General features: G+C 35.8%; 1 protein-coding gene across 4 annotated transcripts; it reads left to right on the top strand.

Annotated features, from left to right (window-relative positions):
• Nucleotides 1-143: 143 nt before the first annotated feature.
• LOC140801566 (ATPase family AAA domain-containing protein FIGL1) lies at nucleotides 144-8,179 on the top strand. 4 transcript variants are annotated; one of them, XR_012111486.1, is made up of 14 exons: nucleotides 144-524; nucleotides 1,395-1,530; nucleotides 1,797-2,249; nucleotides 2,944-3,185; nucleotides 4,859-4,986; nucleotides 5,057-5,175; nucleotides 5,264-5,356; nucleotides 6,330-6,431; nucleotides 6,503-6,605; nucleotides 6,940-7,032; nucleotides 7,114-7,209; nucleotides 7,319-7,446; nucleotides 7,536-7,688; nucleotides 7,894-8,179. XR_012111486.1 is itself a non-coding variant. In XM_073156731.1 (13 exons), exons 1-13 carry the CDS (start codon nucleotides 241-243, stop codon nucleotides 7,635-7,637), a joined length of 2,070 nt encoding a protein of 689 aa, XP_073012832.1. In that variant the 5' UTR covers nucleotides 144-240; the 3' UTR covers nucleotides 7,638-7,838. The 4 variants fall into 4 exon arrangements, 3 of the variants coding, with proteins under 3 accessions (XP_073012832.1, XP_073012831.1, XP_073012833.1); XM_073156731.1 differs by lacking the exon at nucleotides 7,894-8,179 and having other exon boundaries at nucleotides 6,949-7,032; nucleotides 7,536-7,838; XM_073156730.1 differs by lacking the exon at nucleotides 7,894-8,179 and having other exon boundaries at nucleotides 7,536-7,838.
• The last annotated feature ends 2,354 nt before the right edge of the window (nucleotides 8,180-10,533 follow it).

Genomic DNA, 10,533 nt, shown 5'->3' with positions numbered 1-10,533 from the left:
GCTTCAATGCCTATCAGACCCAATAAAAAAGGGTATATAATATGTATACTATGTATTGTTTTACGGGTCCAGTGAATTGTATTCTTCCGATCCGCACTTGATCCCTTAATCCCGCTCCGATTCCGAACTCGATCCATGAAGGGGGTAATCCAGTCATTTCAAGCACCCCGAGCAGAGCTCGCGCCATTTCTCGTGCACGAGAGAGAGAGACACACACACACACACGAAGGCGAGAGGACAATGGCGGAGGCGGAGGAGAGTACGAGCAACAGCAACTGGAGGAAAGAGGCGGATTCGAAGCTTCATCGTCTCCACTCCCTCCTCTTCGGTGCCGACCTCGCCCTCGATCGTGGCGACCCCACCGCCGCACAAACCCTATCCCTCCGCCTCCTCGGCTTCCTCGATTCTCAAATCCTCGCCGCCGGCTCCTCCTCTGTCGATGCCTCCTTCGTCGCCCCCATCCGCGCTGCCGCCTCCTCCAAGCTCACCGCCGCCAACCGCGCCCTCGCCCCTGACTCCGATCGGTCCTTTCTCTTCCTCTCTTCGACATTTATTTTCCCGAATTTTTTTATTTTCCGAAATTGTCTCGTCATTTTGGAAGTGATTTTAGTATATAGTATCGAGGCGATGAGCATGGTTGTGAGGTGAGTTTAATGGATATAGATGAAGAGAGAACATTCTTTTGGAAGTGAATCATAGAGTCGAGAATAAACTTGATACGAAACACGATTCTGAGCATAAGGGGAATTTTGAACAACCTTGTGATTGTGAGGTTGATGGATAGAGACGAGGAGAGAAACTAGTGACTACTGATTAGGTAATGTTTTTCTAAATACTTGCTTTGTCAAGTATTGTGTAAATGTTCTTGAAAATATCTGGTGTTCTCTGATGTGAAATAAGTTATCTAAGTTTGTTGGGAGTGACTTTCGGGGAATAGAAATAAATTTGAATCAGAGAAGAAGTGCAGACTGACAATGTCCATGAGCCGGTGGTTTTTACTTCTGGGTAATTCTCGAAATGAAGTGCTTGAATTTGCACAAGTTTGATGTTGGTGAGTAGAGATTAGCAAATAAAGCGGTAATTAGGTCATTTTTCCTATATCCTAATCTTATTTACCTATATATATATGAACCAGATCCAATAGGGTTTAGGTTTCCAGTTTACTTAATCTGCTTGCGATTGTAACTATTAACTACCAATTACTATGTTAAGATACCTCGCTGCCATGATGCCTGGGTCATATAATGCATCTTTAGGAGAGACATGCAAAGATTGTCGCATTCTACTAATTGTAGTTTGCAATTTAATATATGTTAATCTAATATTTTTCTAGCTTTGATCATGTTTTCTTCATGAAGCATATATGACCTCAACTATGGATATGTTGAATTCAGCCAGGCATTTGAGCAAGCAAGAAGAGAGGTTGGTAATGTCTTTGTAATGAGTGGAGATGTTGACATCGAAAAGATTAAGCAGTCAAAGTACTTCCAAGATTTTATTCAGAAGTCAGAAGGGAAAAATGCTGATCAGGTAACATTTTCGTAAAGTTCACTGACCTTGGCAATGATTCTAAAATTGTTTGACCTTATGAGAGAGGATGTTGCTAGAATTTGTTTGTTGTTTATTTGTACATTTCATGCCTAATAAATGCTAGCTTGGTGGAATGGGTTTTTACTTGCTTTCTTTGCATTTTACTGGACAAGAATGCAAATGAACCATATCGAAGTTTATAATAATTATTTGACAAATTCTGCTTATACTCGATTACTAATTGCATATTCCTTTTTCTTTTTAAGATTCATCACATATCTTCAAATGGCAAGCTGTCAGCTTGTCGAGATTCAACTATCCAGGAAAGTCAGCAATCTAAAGCAAGTGAAGATGATAGCCAACATGAGAAGCTAAGTATCAAGGCGTCAAAACTTATGACACAGACCAAAATAACATCAATATTTGGCAGCAAGCCATCAAAGGCAAATAATAATTCTATTAAGAATCTACTGAATTCAGATAATAGCATCTCTCGGGAGAGCATTGATGTTGAAAATGAGAATACAACAAATCGGAACTGTTCAAAGACCCCTGTTTATATGCAAGTTGAGGATGATGAAAAACCTCCTGGGTTGACTTTTAAATCAAAACGCCGACATACGGAGTTTACAAGCCCAATTTGTGAACATGCAAAGTCTCCATCAGGCAATGATGAAGCTGAAACTGGTAATGGATTTGTAACTGCAAGGACAAAATTGGTATGCTTCAACTCCTTAAAATTTTTATTTATTACTCTTTGACATATGAACACATAGTATGTGGTTATCTAACTTTTACATATAGAGAATTACTTTTCATTGTTGCATTCACATGCTATGTCATTTCTCTCTGATCACATCCATCAAATTTTCTTCCTTTTTTGCCTTCCCATTAATTCTTTTATATTGTACGCTGTCAGAATTTTGGGCAGCATGCATGATATTGAGTGAGATGGCTAAGAAACTTTTTATTTTCTCTTCAATCATCTGTTAGATGTTAGGTTGCCAATAATCTAAAGTTACTATTCTGGGAAAAAAGGCTAATAAACTTTTTATTTTCTCTTCAATCATCTTTCTTGTTTCTTCCTTTGTTTTTGGCAAAAGAAGGGCTTCTCCATACGAGGTGCTATTGCCTCTTTGGGAACTGGGGAGGGAAATGAACATGGAAGCATATCCCCCCTGACTAGAAAGAATGTTTTGCATCAAATGGGAGATTTAACTACAAATGCAAACCACCCAATCATTGATCATTATTACATGCTCTAACTGCACCTTACCTATTCTCACTTGAGCAGTCATTTGGATTATTGTTGGAAATTGCAAATATCTAATTTGTAGTTTCTATATTTTTCTCTAATTCCAAGCCCTAAATAAATTAGTGCAACTTCTTATATGATCTTCACTTCATTTCAAGGAAATCGATGCTCGACAAAGGCATGGGCTGAAGGGTCCTCCAGGTGCTTCTATATCCCCACAAAGTGATAATAACTTGAATATGAGAAATTATGGCATTAGGTCAGGTGGGATTGCTCGTCGTGGATTGCGTGGTAATTTTGTGCCTCCTATTAGAAACAACGGAGGGAATGCAGGTAACATGATCAGCTCGCGAATCTCAGGGAAGTGTGATGACACAATGGAAGATTCAACAAGAAAATGGTTGGTAGCAGCATACTCTTTGACAACTGAGCTCACATAATTAAATACTTTTTATTTTCTATAAACTTGTTTAAATGTTACTTATTGCTATAATCAGTAAATCCCACATTTTTTGGCACACCGTATGCATTAACAAGCTAAAGCCCAGAGCCCCAGAGGCTGCAGTTTAGAACTATGGTAGTCATTTAATAATTCAAGACGAGTAGAGAGGTCATGAACCAGATTTTTTTTTGTTTGATGATTATAGCTTTATTACTATGTTCTTTTTTGTGGTTTGGAATTTGAGATGAGATTTATCAATTGATGAGTACTGAGTGTTAACTGTTAAGAAAGGAGATAGTCATTGTATATTGTTATCTTCCCCAAGATAACATTTTGGATCTCCTTTTTCTAAGACTGTTTTAGGGTTTTGGCATATGGTCTTACATTTGGTTATGGGCTTGATCTGATGTGACCAGAATAGAATGATGTGAGTTAATCCTTGTTGGTTGGACATAATGACATTGAACTAGCAGAAACTTTTTTCTAAATTCTGATTGAACACCTAATTTCAAGGAGACTTCTCAAGGCTAGGTAAAGCCTAGCATTGGAAACCACCTTCAGCCTACATATTTAGGCCATACTTAATACTGATCTAAATTCTGCAGGACCTATTTAATCGCAAAATTAGATGCTACAATTTTTTCTATCTCAGTATCCCTATTTGTATGAATTTTATGTTGAACTGATCTCAAAACTAAATATGTTGAAGGGTCCATGTATAAATCTGTTCTAGGTTTGACCCATTCTCTAAATGAAATATGATACAAAAGTTTAGCATCAATGAATTATGAAGACAATAGTGAACTTATAGGGATAAAGTGAGGCATGGTAGAGGAAAAATGAAGAAGATATATTGGGTAAATCCTCCAAAGAAGACATTACTCTTTAATTTGCATAACTCTAAAAAGATTGTTTATACAATCTATTCAACATTTAGCAGCTCACCATCATAGCTTTAGAAAGTAAACCTCGCATATTCAGAATATACAAAAACCAACCCTTTTATCCATTACAATTCTTTTGATTCAGGTTGAGAGTATGATATTTAGTCCAGAGGAACATTTACTTTCTTAATGACTTATCCATTTGAACTCCTAAAAAACGAACTTTAAGTTAGATAAATAACTTTAAGTTTTATGAAAGTTTCAATGCTAAATAAATTTAAACTACAATATGAAATTAAAAGAAAGGTATGTTTTAATATCTAATTCTTTTCAAGAGTTAATACAGAGATGGCCACATGGAATGTCTCAATTTGTTTAGGAGAAATCCAAATTGAAAAAAAGAATAGGAAACACAACAAAACAAACCCAGAGAAACACGGATGAAAAGAAAAATTTAAAGAGATTGAGTGAATTGGTTCAATGGTTAGACTAATTCAAGAGATAATTGTGTTTAAGGAATTTGTTTTCTTGCTCTTTTTTCTTCCATGTTGGACATGCAATCTAATCTAATGTATATATGACATGATTTCATGGAGCATTTGTACTCAGGGATGCTGTATAGGCATCTGGAAATGTCTCATGTCTATTAGTATTTCTAAGTTCAAATTTAAGTTGTTAGTTGATGTGCAATGTTCATCCTTCAATTTAGTTGCAAAATGAACAATCCTTTGATCCTTCGGTAAACAGCTTAGAGATGCTCTGCGGTCCTGATGGTGAGCTTCCTGAGAAGCTGAGGAATATAGAACCTCGCCTTATTGAACATATTAGTAATGAGATAATGGATAAAGACCCTAATGTTCGTTGGGATGACATAGGTAAACATTTAATAAGTTTTGCATTTTCACTATGTTTCTTGTTACACATTCTCATCCTATCTCTCAATAGCTGGTCTGGAGCATGCAAAGAAATGTGTTACAGAGATGGTTATATGGCCTCTTTTACGTCCTGACATATTTCGTGGCTGTCGTTCTCCTGGAAGAGGTCTACTCCTGTTTGGTCCTCCCGTATGTACTTTTCTCTTCCACTAGTATGGCTTGCTTTCAATTAGTTCACTAATTGAAGATATTCAAGTGGTTCTACTCTTTGTCTTAGGGGACAGGCAAAACAATGATTGGTAAAGCAATTGCTGGAGAGGCCAAGGCGACTTTTTTCTATATATCTGCCAGTTCATTGACAAGCAAATGGGTTCATTTTCCTGCAATACTTTGTTTTTAAAATTTGAGAAAAGCTTCCTGTACTTGTAATTCTACCTAAGTTAAATATGCAGTATACATTTCTTAGTAGAAAGGAAAAAAGAAAAGCAGTCAGATTTGGAAGAAAACTCATTGTTCTTCATATAACTGATCAGAATTGGGGCTGTCAATCTTCATCTAACAGAGTTTTTTTTGTTTTTCAAAATAAAAGAATGGATACAGAGTTAGATACAAGATACTTCAGAATATCTCTTATAAATTGCATTAAGCTGCCGACTGAAATATAAGATGGACTTTATGTGGATCTATACAATTCATTTTTCTTTTTCTCTCCATTTGTTTTGTTTCTACTAGTAGGCTGCTAAATATGGTTGACACAATAGTGCTGTTATAATTACTCTCTCCCTGGATATTCATTGACTATGTATTTATTTATTCTACGCCTAACCATGTTAGAGGCTATTGCCTTTGTATTCACAGAAGATTAGTTAGTTATCTGTACTCTAGAGTTGTGAATAAAAGTTGCTTCTCCCTTTGATTTGGATTTGGTTAATCTTTACCATCAAAACCTAGTTCTCTGAATATGCATTAAATATGGTTTCCTTGGTAGCTAGACAGAACAGAATAAGCTACTTCCGGTTTCATTATATGGATTAGAAAGTGGTTACTGTCATTGACAAACCAAAATTGGATAAGAAATTAAGCATGTCCCATGTAAATCGCATGCATGCCCCCTGTGTTCTGGATGCATGCATGTCGTAGTATTCACAGAGAACAATGATAAGCAAGGGATGTTCTCTTCAGTAAATGTTAGCATGGAAAATCCTTAGCTAACTTGGAGCTATAAATTTATATTTCACAGCCATATGGTTATTATCCTAGACAGGATTTAAAGCTGCTATTGTTCAAACTGTTAGTGTCAATATATCATTCACACAGCTCGCTAACTTCATTGGTTGCCGCAGATTGGTGAGGGTGAAAAGCTCGTGAGAGCACTCTTCGGGGTTGCTAGTTGTCGTCAGCCTGCTGTGATATTTGTAGATGAGATTGACTCATTACTCTCTCAGGTACTGTCTGTTGAATTTATCACATTTTATCTGAAGGTACTTTTGGTTGACAATATCGGTTATTAGTGCAGCGTAAGTCCGAAGGTGAACATGAATCAAGTAGGAGGCTTAAAACACAATTTCTGATTGAGATGGAAGGTTTTGACAGCGGAAATGAACAAATTTTGCTCATAGGTAGTTGATGTACTCAATCGCATTGTTTTTCAAGGCATTCATTTATTGACACATCAAAAACTAGTGGCAATTAGTATGATTAGATGAATGGTTGATGGATAGCATCAATGTCGGGTCTAATTTTTAGGCTAGTGTTGCAGGCAAGGAAATCCTGGATATTACTTCTACAAGTTCTGTAGCTACTACACATTAATGTCCTTGACAAATTTCTATGTTTTCTTTTACATTCTTTACAAGTAACAGATTCCAGCATCTATAAGACAATGGAGCAATAGGTGTCTAGGTGGTAGTTTCAGATATTGTAGTGAACTCTTTTTTATTTTTGTCTTTTGAGAAACCATAGGAGCTACTAATAGACCTCAGGAGCTTGATGAAGCAGCACGTAGGCGACTAACAAAGCGACTATACATCCCTCTCCCTTCCTCAGGTGAGATCTACTCTCTTGTTTTCCATTCTTTCTGTACATATTCTAAAAGATCTATAAGCTACTCCATCTTTGCTTTTGAAGAGGCAAGAGCTTGGATCATACGTAATCTATTGGAGAAGGATGGACTTTTCAGGCTCTCTGAGGACGATACTGTTGCCATCTGCAAGTTAACTGAAGGTGTCTCTCATCTTTCACCTGTGTAGCAACTCTAGTAGAACTATTAACTACTTTATAAGATCCTTTAAGTGATATTCCCCAGATTCAAGTACCTTTTTGGTGTTTCCAGGTTATTCAGGATCTGACATGAAGAATCTTGTGAAAGATGCTTCTATGGGTCCACTTAGAGAAGCCCTTCAGCAAGGTATTGAGATTACAAAGCTTAGAAAGGAGGACATGCGGCCAGTGACTCTTAAGGTAGAAAAGATTTATTGACTGCATCAGTAGGTTAACTCTAATCATTAATCCTGTAGAATTTGATGCAACTTCTAACTCCCACTGTGTAGGACTTTGAGAATGCATTGCAGGAGGTGAGGCCTTCTGTTTCCTTGAATGAGTTGGGCACCTACGAAGAGTGGAATAGACAATTTGGGAGCTTATCGATCTAGTTGCCATTAACATTAAGCTACGCAATCTGTAACTAGTAACTCAGAGCCATCGTAATGAATTTAATGCTTTTGTCTAATTTTTTTATATTATAGTATTGTTTCCTTTGTCTCCGACAAGCCAATCTAGATGATTTTCTTATCCAGTGCCCATAATATTGTTGTTCTAAACAGAGATAAATGCCTTGTATCTTTTGTTTTCCAGAGAGGGAGAGATAAGTGTTTTGTCTATTGTTTGATTCCAAGAAGTTTATTCCAGGTAAAAGCAAATATGTCTGGTCGTCACATAACACAGCTTTTGAGACATGAGAACGAAGGAAACTGTTAAAAGAAGGATGGGAAACACAATGCTTGTAGAGTTTATGGTACGAGGATACAGAATATATGCCAGACTGAGCTATACAGACTTGTTTTGGTCCTTTCCCTTGATTCCTTACGATTTTAGATTGGCAATGCTTCAAATTTCAAAGTGTACTTGGGAGATTTGGAGTGTAAAAATCAGACAGTTCATTGGAAATACCGTAACAAGTGATTGCATTTGCTCACTGTTTTTCCGACTTCAGTATGTCTATCGCAACTTCATAATTTATTTCTTTGTTTCCTAATTGAAAGGAACGATTAACTATTTCATTTAATCTAGTTCAAGATTGAAGCTGCTCGTATCTCAGATGCTTTGTTATGCCTCTTTTCTGGAATTCTTGATTTATATAAATGCAATTGACAAAACAGCGTGATGTAATAATCACTTCATTATAGACAATCAAATAATCTTTTTTTTTACTCTGTTATTATGTATTCATCCCAGGATTATACTTTTCTCAAGAATCATAATTTCTCTTTCACAATGAACCTACTATTCATTCCCAAGGCTTTGCTCATGAGCTGGTGACCTAAGCCCAAGCCTGAATTAAATATATTTTTAAATTGAACTCAAGCTAAGTCGAATCGAGTCGGAGTTGAGCCCAAATTTAAAACTAAGTTATTTTCAAATCAAACTGAACTAAGCATATTATTCAAGCTCAGCCGGACTGAGCCCAAGCTGCCAAAGCTTAAAACAAGAAACTATTTAATTTATATATTTTTGGCTTTTGCCATTTAACTCCACACTCAACCAGTCAACCTCAACAGAAACCATCTTAAAGACCCCAAAGCCTCACTTTCTGTTTATGTCTTCCAATCTATTCCTTGGAACTTACTCAAACGTGGAAATGTCGCCTTGCCGGTATAAAATCTAAAGTTAAAAACATAAACCGCCAAGATCCAAGACATTGCTATCAAAACCCCTGTTTTGATACAGAGTGCATAACCATGGGCGCAAAGACCACCAGCACATCAGAAACTACAACTTGCATCATCCCATTGATCGAAATTGACCAAATAAGACACAATAAAACAAGCTCATATTTCAACGATAAAGGTGATTGATGAACTACTTATATATTAATTATTATAAGATCGGATAACACACGCCTCCAATAGCAGTATTATCTCATATCAAGTGGTACTCTTGGAACTGACGATATTTTGTCATCAAACTGTCACATGACTCCAGCGAGCAACCCTCATCATCTAAATCATGCATAATAAAGTTGGAAGTTGGACTAATGATTTGGCCTTTGTGAGTATGAGATCAAACTTTTTCTTTCCTTTTCTTTTGAGGATCAACTGAGTGATGTTATTCTTCTTGGTGTAGCTGTATGATGCTGCACATATAGTAGGAAGTCCAAATAGATGATGTGTGTGCTTGCGTAAACACTCTCCACATGCATGCAAATTCTTTTATTTTTTTAATGCCTACGTCTTCTTAAAAATTTCTAGACACATTTATTATAAATTATTCTCTCTTTTTTGAAGGAAAAGATGAATTTGTATTCCATCACAGATGCCATTTGCAATCCTTGTTCACACCAACACTTTTAAACTCTCTAGATGCACTTGCTCATCATAAAAACAAAATCATGATGTTGGAAAGAGAATATTGTATAAGATTATTATTCAACTTGATACCTTAATGGTGAAGTGGAATTATGTAAATGACTAGGCTAGTTTCTTTTCTTTTTTTTCTTTTTTTTTGTTTACAGATTTTTATATAATTGCCATTGAAAATTTTTAAATATCATAATTATCACTGCTTATTTCAAAATATTATAATTACCACCAAAATTACTGTGCTTTTTTAAAATCATCATTCCGTTAGGAGAAGCATTTGAGTCATTTATAAATATTTATCAACTTTAAGATAACCTGCTAGAAATAATTATGTTAATCAGTAAAATTTCTCGATCATATTATAAAAACAGACAATGTTGACAAATTTAACCTAACCCTTTTGACATCTATTGCTGACTTAATCACAAAACTAATCAGAGTTTTTATCCATGTTGGACCAGTAGGGTCCAGTTGGTTTCTCTCTTAAGGTCTCTCTTGTTACTTAGCATCTCTTCCAAGTGGGAAGCAGCTGGTAGTAGTAATAGATGATGTGTGTGCTGACGATAATCACACTTGAATAAGATTGCAGTTGGCTAAGTGGAGAGATTCAGATGCATGAATTCTTCTTTTAATGCTCAATTATTGTTAAAACTCATTAGATTATATAGATTAATTATACCTACAATTTTCATATAGATCCTATCACATATATATATATATATATATATTTTCTTTAATAACACTACGACTCCTATCTATTGATGTGTTTAAGAAACATATTAAAATAATTATTTTAGTCGTATGGTAAAATCGTCATCAGGGTATCTAACATTGATCATGTTGTAGTCACTTAGATATTTATCTTAATGAAAAAAAATTAAACAGATAATTAGCGAAATGATCACGAGGTTAAAGCATCACAAAAATTAAACAAGGGATTCGTACTTGGCATTCTATAATTGGCTGCCCA

This window comes from Typha latifolia, chromosome 15 (assembly GCF_019914945.1).
Source record: "Typha latifolia isolate L0001 chromosome 15, TyphaL0001v2, whole genome shotgun sequence".
Classification (NCBI taxonomy): domain Eukaryota; kingdom Viridiplantae; phylum Streptophyta; class Magnoliopsida; order Poales; family Typhaceae; genus Typha; species Typha latifolia.
The sequence above is the reverse complement of the archived record's forward strand: the minus strand, read 5'-3'. Positions and strand labels throughout refer to the sequence as shown.

Coding starts and splice junctions, on each gene's coding strand:
- LOC140801566 (XM_073156730.1), top strand. CDS start 241: ATGGCGGAGGCGGAGGAGAGTACGAGCAACAGCAACTGGAGGAAAGAG. Junction 3,186..4,858: donor GAAGATTCAACAAGAAAATG/GTTGGTAGCAGC, acceptor TTCGGTAAACAG/CTTAGAGATGCTCTGCGGTC. Junction 7,447..7,535: donor TGCGGCCAGTGACTCTTAAG/GTAGAAAAGATT, acceptor CCCACTGTGTAG/GACTTTGAGAATGCATTGCA.